Here is an 8,722-nt window from a genome sequence, read left to right as displayed (position 1 = left end):
GCCGCCTGCCCGCTGCCCCCCTCAGCTACGCGCTGCGCGACGCCCCGCCGCTCCCTCGCGAGGCACTTCCGCCACCGCCGGCGGGGGCCCCGCGGCGCGCACTGCCTGCTGGGAGCTGTAGTCTCCCGCGGCGGGGGCGGCGAGAGGCAGCGCCAGCCGGTGCCCCGGGGCTTTCATTCCTTACGCTCCCCGGTCACGGCGAGAGCGAGCACGGCTGAACGCAGCGCCGCGTCTCTCCCAGCCCTCAACGCGTGCTGACGTGTACGCGTGCATCGTGTCACAGGTTTTGCTGGGGCCGGGAGCAGGAACTTTGGCGCCAGGTGGTGAAAGCGTCTCTCTCGCGCCTCCCCACACAGCCGCTCGGCTCATTAACTGGAAAGCGCAACTGAAGCGGCAGCTTCAGATCGTCCGCAGAGACCCAGCTCAGCGCCGCCCGCGGCAATAAAAAAAAAAAAAAAAAAAAAAAAAAAAAAAAAAAAAAAAATGGCAGCAGGCTGCTGGCATACAGCCGGCCGGCCTTTCCAGCGGGGGTACACCCGCGGCAGGGAGCGGGGCTTGCTGGACATCCGGTACGAGAGAACCGGCGAACAACCACCGCCGTCGCCTCGCCGGCATATGAACCGCACCGTCGCCACGAGGGGCCGCTGCGCAGGCGCGTGCCGGGGGCGGGGCCCGGGCGGGCGGGGGGCGGGGCGGGGCCGGGGGGCGGGGCCCGGGGCGGGCGAGGCGGCGGGCGCCGATCGCCGGCAGTGCGCGTGGAGCGGGCGGCGGCGGCGGCGATGTGGAGCTGCTGGGGAGCCGCGCTGGGGGCCGCCGTCTCCGTCCCCGTCCTCCTCCTCGTGGCAGCGCCCTACATCAGGTGCGTCTTAACCGAGCGCGGCCCCGGCCTCTCGCGCGCGTACGGGTGGCGGCTGACGGCGGCCGGGTCCGGTCTGTTCGTTCGTCTGGCGGGAGGAGGAACAGACCCCGGATCCCTTTTCCCTCGCCCGCGCCGGGCCGTTGGCGCGTTATTCGCGCTCCCCCGGCTCCAGCGCCTGGGTGACACTAGCGCGGCCGGGGCTGGGGCGCTCCTGGGGCTCGGCTCAGCCCTGGCGGCGGCGGCGGCGGCGCGTGGCTCAGTGCCCCCCCCCCCCCCCCCCGCAGCCTCTGGCCGCCCGGAACTTACGGCGGGGTCTGTCCCGGGCGCCGGAGCCGGCGGGGCTCGGAGAGAGGCGGCCGCCGTAACGGGGTGCTCGGGAGGCGGGGCCCGCGTTCTCCTCACGGCGCCGCGGCGGCGCCCATTGGCCGAGTCTCCGGAGCTGGCGGCGGCGGCCAACCGGAGCCGTGGCCCCACTTGACGCAAGGGCGGGGCGGCGGGGCGGGGCGGGGTCCGGCGGAGGCGGGGCGGGGCCTCCCCGTGCCGGGCCGGCGGGTCCGGGCTCGGGCCGGGCCCCGCCGGTGTTTGCAAAGCGGTGGGGGCGGGGTCCGGAGGGCGAGTTCCCGGCGGCTCGGTCACGACACGATCGCGATCGGCCGCTGCGGGTAACGACGCCCGTGACTCCCCGGGGCCCTGGGCGCAGCGGTCGGCCCGACCTTCGGGGTAAAAACCGGGGTCTCCGGGTGCTGAGCCCTGGCCCGAGGCCCCCGAGGAGGGACGGTGCCCTCGGACCTCGTCCCTGAGTGCTGCCGGCCTCTCTCGCAGGAGGTATGTCGCCGGCGGCCAGTGTAAGTCAACAGCTAAGCTGGAGGGGAAGGTGGTGATAATCACGGGAGCCAACACCGGCATCGGGAAGGAGACTGCCAGAGACCTCGCGCGAAGAGGCAAGTCACCGGCCTCGGCCACGGGCATCCCTGTGCGGCTGGCGTGGGCGTGCCTGGGCGTCAGTACTCCCTTTTCTGCATCTGCGGGAGGGGTAGCGTATGCTTACATTTAAGTGAGTTGGATTCCCAAGTTATTTCAGACGAGCCCAAGCGTCGCTCCTCCAGAGGCCGTTAACCACTGAGGCGCAAGTCCCCAGTTCCTCAACAGGTTTCATTGCCCGAGCTCCAAAAATGTGCCTTGTGACATGAAAATGCTCTGCGCTGCAACTTGTTTTCAGAGGACTAGGGAAGTTCCTGGTATCGCTGGGTTCTGCTCGTATGAAGCTGGGAAATGCCATAGGTACGCTGCTGCGTGCTTTAGTTATTCATGTTTCAAGCTAATTTCGTTTAAATGCTTTTTGGGAAACTGGTAAGGAGATTAAACTACCTGTTCACAATCCGTTTAGAAATTACTCTGGCTGGAATCCAAGTATCTCCACATGCTCCTGGCTTGACGTTCCCATTATAGGGACAGATATAACCCTATCGTACCCACAGTGTTGTGGTACACACTCTTGACCTGGGAGAACCTGGACAGAGGCACTTCAGACATGGATTTTCCTGGTCTGAGAACAGCTTTCGGCTGGATCGGAGCTAACAACATAGTAGGAAAGGCTTTGTCTCTCCCAGATGCTCCCCTGACTGATGCCAATTCTCTAAAGAAACAATATGTTGTTTGTAAGCACTGTCAATAGTCAGCCTGCTTGTCATGACCTTAATCATCCGGTGTGCTCCAGTGCTCTCAGCTTCTGCTCCTGCTTTTTTCCTCCCACCCTTGCAGGTGCGAGGGTGATTGTCGCTTGCAGAGACATAGCAAAGGCAGAAGCTGCAGCCAGTGAAATCCGAGCCGAGACAGGGAACCAGCAAGTCATTGTGAAAAAACTGGACCTGGCCGATACGAAGTCCATCCGGGAGTTTGCTGAGAAATTTCTAGAAGGTACAGTCTCTAGATCCTTCTTTTCAGTGAGAGTATTTTACCTTACCAAGGACTGCTGTCTCCTCTTCTAGCAAATACCAAATCCCTGACCTGCAAACATCTGTACCATGTTTGGTACTGCGGTTCACAGCCATGAGCTAGCTTGTGGCAAGAGACTTACCCTTATTTTATTGAGGTAACGTGGCTGCAACTCAGACAGGCGTGGGTTTTTTTGGCTGACTTGTGCCACCTTCTTGTCTGTCTTCAGTCTCGGTGTCCCTGTTTAAGGACATCTGTTGTTTCTTGCAGAGGAGAAGGAACTCCATATTCTCATTAATAACGCTGGGGTCATGTTATGCCCTTACTCCAAGACTGCTGATGGCTTTGAGATGCACCTGGGAGTCAATCATCTTGGTAAGGCCAGCGGAGTCATGTTTGCATTCAATATCTGGGGCAAAATGCCAGAGGAAAATCCTGCTTTCAGATTTTCTCTTCCCCATCCTTTCTTCTTGGGGAAGGATGGAAGGCCAGAGTTAAGCGTTCTGGAGATGCAACACAATGCATTTTCTTATCATGGACCCAGTTTAAGTATCTGTATGTGTTACCTGGGACATCTGAAATGTATGACAGCTCCAGCTTTTTGAAGCTGAGGAGCAGAACTTAATGGGCCCCAAAAAGTTTAGCTGTTGATTCAGGGGGGGTATTCTGTTCCCTGGACAGAAGTGGGCAGCAGTAAGATACAACTTGTAAGTAATATGTTATAAGTACTTTGAAATTCCAGCAGGGGAACCTTCGGAGAAGGATGACATTGCCTCTCACCCCTAGGTCATTTTCTCTTGACCTTCCTATTGCTGGAGCGTCTGAAGCAGTCTGCCCCAGCCCGCATAGTGAACGTGTCCTCACTGGCTCATCACGGAGGCCGAATCCGCTTCCACGATCTCCATGGTGAGAAGAGCTACAATCGTGGCCTTGCCTACTGTCACAGCAAATTGGCTAACGTGCTCTTCACCCGGGAGCTGGCGAGGCGGCTGCAAGGCAAGTCCCACAGGAGAGCAGAGTGTTTATCCGCTTGGCTTTTGAGCACCATGGAAGAGGAGAGTGGATTGAAGAAAAGTCTGGAGATTGGCTATGCAGAAATGAAATGGTTTGAGGCAAGGGTCATTGACAGCTCTTTGCAGGAAGAAAATATCTCCTGTCTGTGGAACCAGGAGACTTAAAACACTAATTGTCTTTACAACAACAGGGCAGAGGAGTTTAGTAGCTTGGCACAGTTGAATTTATTCCATTTTTCTTTGGTGCTTGTCAAAAACTAGCTGCATCCATGCAGACAATTGTGGTATGTGGGTGGAAGCTGAAGAAACAGAAGGAGCTGAACTACAGTTGCAGTCTCCAATAGAAAAGCTAATGCATACTCAGCTGCTTTAAATGTTGATGGCCTGCAGAACAGAAGCATAGGACTAGACAATACCTCCTAAGTCACAACATCTGTCACAGCCATGTCAATTTAGTCCTTTTCATAAACTTAAGTAGTATTTATTTTACTAAAACAGAAGCACTGTCTTCTCTAGGAAATTAGTATTACAGTAACTCAAAAGAAGCTGGTGTTCTCAAAAGCCTGATGGAAACTGCTGCTGTTGTAGCACCCAGGCCCTCTAGCACATCATTTTGCAGAAAGCATGTAGTGACTGCAGCCTTTGGAAGGGAGCAGAGGATGCTCCAGCAAGCAGTTAACTACAGAGGACTTCACTTACTCTCCCTGTATCCATGCTTGGACTCCTCCTTTAAGTTGTAGAGTATCAGCAGGTAGAATTAAGGAGTATATTACCCTTTTATTTTTTTTTCAAAATGCAGTTTGGTGCATACAGATTTGTCCTGGACTGTTTTCTTTTGCCACAGGCACTAAAGTCACAGCAAACGCTCTCCATCCTGGTTCCGTCCATTCTGACCTGGTCCGGCACTCATTTGTAATGATGTGGCTGTGGAAGATATTCTCATTCTTCTTGAAGACACCTTGGGAAGGAGCTCAGACCAGTGTCTATTGTGCAGTAGCAGAGGAGCTAGACTCTGTGACAGGACAGTATTTCAGGTGGGTGCAAACTGATAGAGCGATACACTGTGGAAGGCAACCTTGTTGGCTGGGGAAAATTATGATTACTGTCATTCTTTATTAAGAAGGGACTAGGTAAGAGGCTGGCTGATAAGGCTGAGGGTGGCAAATACTGAAGCATTATCCCTTCCAGGTCTGTTGCAGTGGATATCGTGTTAGAAGGAATCCCTGACCTGTACAACACTTCACACAACAGCAGGTCCTTTAGGGCTAGGAATATCACTGTACTCAAAGCGCAGGAATGGCTGTCACCTGCTCAGAGCTCTAATCCTGATCTGCCTGAGACTTGGGCAAATCACTTTTCAATAGAGCTGTTCAGTTAATGAGGTCACTTGCATCAATCCTGGGAAGACCACTTTGGTTCTCTTTGTAGTTTTACCCCACTGGAGCAGAAGGGGCTTGTGCTCCCAGGGAGCTGGGAGTGCTGATGGTGCTACAGAACTAGGAGGTGAGATTTTCAGGACTGGCATGTGACAAAATAGCTTGATTCTCCAGTGTGACAGACCCACCAGCTGGGAGGGGCTTCAGCTGGGATGCTTATCGCTCTGTCCTGCAAACTGTCTTGTGTAGCTCCCACTACAAACCCTGTTGTTTCTTGACTTCTTTGACTTACTACAGGACCCTGCATAGTCATGCCTTTTCCCCTCACCAAAACTACAGCCCAGAGCAGTTCCAACTCATCATCGTCCTAGATTTGAAGACTGCCATTTGAACAGATCCACGCAGATATATCTGTCAGCTTCCCACTGGGTGTAGAGCAGTATAACAATACTGGTTTTTGGGAAATGAATGTGAAAATTCATAATCTTTTTTTTTTTTTTCCCCACATGGATACTGTTGGAGCCTTTGCATCTTTGCAGAGCTTTCCTCTTGTGATATGTGACCAGATTAGTCTCTGTAATGACTCTGTCTGATCTTCATTTGGGAGTTTGTACCATCTTAATCAGACTTGATTATATAAATAGATGTCTTAATCTTCCCTGGATGACTGTCTGTCCCAGGATATAAATGGAGCATTTATATGCTGGTGTACAGAAAACTCTGGTGGATTTTAAACTCATAAAAGAAAGGAATTTTGGACTTTGTGGGAAATTAATAGCTTCAACAATAATTCAGAAATTACATTAGACTAGGCTAAAATCCTTTTCACTTTCCAGGCAATAGAACATAAAGCACAAGTATAGACATTAAGAAAAGACATTGCCTGCCATAGCAAGACAGGTGGAGTCCACCACAGTAATTTCAGGAACACCAGAGACTGTGCACTTGGAGGTCTAAAAACACTAGGCTGGATAGAAATCTTGCAAGATGCAATTTCCTCTGTTGTCTTAAATTCCCATGTTACTGCAGCATCTAGCATTACAGATGAGAACGCATGATCTCTATTCCAAGCCAGAGTGCTGTCTGATTGCAGGAGCTGAGAAGAAAGGAGCCACAGTTCAGAGGATAATGGAAAAGGGTATAAAGATACATGGTTATTACAGTATTATTATTCTGGGGCAGCTTTGCCTTTCATGCGATGGCAATATAGTGGGATGAACAGGATAGGATAAATAGTTTAGCTTGGTTAGCGTTTATAGCCCTTTTTAGTGGTATGAATGAGAATGTACACTGAAGAGTATATAGTAGAGCATATATAGGTTTCTCTAAGAGTTGAGACAACCAACAGAGCTAGACTCACTTGCCAGTTCTTGGTGCCATACGGGAAGATTCTTCCCTAGTGAGCTGGAAAGAAAGCTTTCTCAAGGTGGCTTAGCACCAACCCTTGCTCATTTGCTGCATAGACTCCCACCTTTCTTCAACTGGTCTTGAAGTTAAGCTGATAGAAAGCAACTCCCTTATCTTAACAGAGACATTTTGGTGTGCTAACGCAGATGGAGATCTTTGACTTAAAAAATAAAAAGTGTTCCTCTTACAGTGATTGCCAGCCAGCATACGTATCTCCACGGGGTCGGGATGATGAGACAGCAAAGAAGCTCTGGAGTGTGAGCTGTGAGCTCCTTGGCATCCAGTGGGACTGAGCAGCGCAGGCCTCAAGTGTGTACCTGGCTAAGCCCAGCAATGCTTCTCCTGGGAAGAGCACTGCCGAGAGACCTCAAGACTAGAACGCTGATACTTCAGCTGCCCTAATGATGGTTCTATGGACACAACGTAACATGAATTTCTGGAATATTACACTTAAGAATTGAGATTTGTAAGCAACCAGTCCCCTTGCCTAGCTGGAGAATTAAAAGTACCAACACAGGGAGCAACCTTTGCTTGTTATCTCACACAACAGCCAGAGGCTATTGTTCTCTGGCTTTAGAATAGAAATGGAGGTTGCAGTCTTAGGTTTAGATTATGAAGTAACAAAGAATTACCTTTATTTAAAGCTTTTTATTCCTAACAGTAATAGTAAAAAGGTAGGGCTCTAAACTTATGATCTGTGAGGTTAGTTTCAGTTCCTACTATTTGACTTGGCAGAGTGAAAGTACTTTAGGATATTAGATTTTCTGGCAATTACATGCAATACAAATGCTCACAAGCACACAGAAACAGGTGCTGGCCTTTTTGTGCCAAGCATTAGGTAAAATTTTTAAGTGGAATCAATTATTTTTCTCTATATTCTCTGTAAGAAGCTGGACCCTAGCCACTGAAGTATCTTTGCCCCAAATGCCCATTGATTGCAGTAAGTTAACTGAGAGCTGACATATCTTTTAAGAACCCAGCTCAGTGCAGGTGACTGGGAGGTTAAAAGCTGCAGGACTGCCGCAATTGTGCATAGGCTAGTTATCTTATTAGAAAAACCCACACACCTCTCCTGTGAAGCACTGAGCAAAATGGTGTAACAGGTGTCACAATAAACCCGCCAGCTGCACTTTAAATTACTTTAGAACCTAGAAAAGAGAGCAGAATGAGTGAAGAACATCTCAGCTATGTTAAAAAAATTTAAACAACTTCAGCTAAGCCTGTAGCTTTAAGTGACAGCAGACTACCTAGAGCTAAATAGCTGAAGCAGAGGTCAGGGCTATCTTAATATTATGGTCAAGTTAGCCACAGGACAGGAACGCAAGACTTGCACAGAAACACTTACGTTTGTCTGCCCAGCAGTTACTGGCCTTGGCTGGCCAAGGCTGCCAGCCTGGCCTTGCAGTACCATACAGCTTGCACTTCCAAAAGGCAGCTGGGTCAATCTGCATAGTAATGGGATTGCTCCCTTGGAACTCTAGTGCTACTTTGGTGCAAATTGTTAGCGTGTGATCCATAATTGGAGATAATTTCTGAAAGAGTTAAACAGTTAGAAAACTGCTCAAAAGAGTGCCACAGCTCATAGGATTAACTTCTGCTTCTGAAAAAAAAAAAATCCGGAAGTTTTTTGACTTTCATATGAGCATGCCACTGTGACCAACTGCCAGTTTTGGGAAACAAATGCTAATTTTATGATTAATTCTTTCTGCCTGGATGCTATCTATGCAGATCAGTCCTGTGCTACCTCTGAGCAATACTAAATAAAGCCATTTTCCTTTACAACAGGAGACTGTATCTTCCTTCACAAATGTTGAATCGGATTTACTTGGTGGTGCTGTTATCTGCACCTGCCTTACTAATGTAGAGAACTCAGTTTGGGTAACATTTTGGAGTCCCTTTGTGTGTTTCTCCCTGTCACTCTACCTTTTTTCCTCCCTCTTTATGCTTCATCCTGAATATGAAACTAAATCCAGAACTACAGTGTAGCAGTAGAATGCTACCTAGCACTGCAGGCTTGGCTTGCTTTCTCTGTGTGTGATTCTCTGATCTTGAAAGTGGCTTCCAGGAGCAACAGAAACCATTTTAAAAAAAAGCAGAAAGTGTCTCTAGGCTGAAATATTTTGCCCTTGCAG

The 8,722-nt window shown here is 50.3% G+C and overlaps 1 protein-coding gene across 2 annotated transcripts; it reads left to right on the top strand.

Moving 5' to 3' along the window:
- Positions 1-718: 718 nt before the first annotated feature.
- On the top strand, positions 719-8,381 carry LOC126049527 (retinol dehydrogenase 12-like). Of its 2 annotated transcripts, XM_049826032.1 has the most exons (7): positions 719-859; positions 1,682-1,800; positions 2,621-2,776; positions 3,065-3,169; positions 3,581-3,790; positions 4,652-4,841; positions 6,781-8,380. In XM_049826032.1, exons 1-7 carry the CDS (start codon positions 780-782, stop codon positions 6,881-6,883), a joined length of 963 nt encoding a protein of 320 aa, XP_049681989.1. In that variant the 5' UTR covers positions 719-779; the 3' UTR covers positions 6,884-8,380. The 2 variants fall into 2 exon arrangements, with proteins under 2 accessions (XP_049681989.1, XP_049681990.1); XM_049826033.1 differs by lacking the exons at positions 719-859; positions 1,682-1,800 and adding an exon at positions 2,032-2,140 and having other exon boundaries at positions 6,781-8,381.
- Positions 8,382-8,722: the final 341 nt, after the last annotated feature.

This window comes from Accipiter gentilis, chromosome 22 (genome assembly GCF_929443795.1).
Source record: "Accipiter gentilis chromosome 22, bAccGen1.1, whole genome shotgun sequence".
NCBI lineage: Eukaryota > Metazoa > Chordata > Aves > Accipitriformes > Accipitridae > Astur > Astur gentilis.
This window is presented reverse-complemented; position numbering and strand designations above follow the sequence as displayed.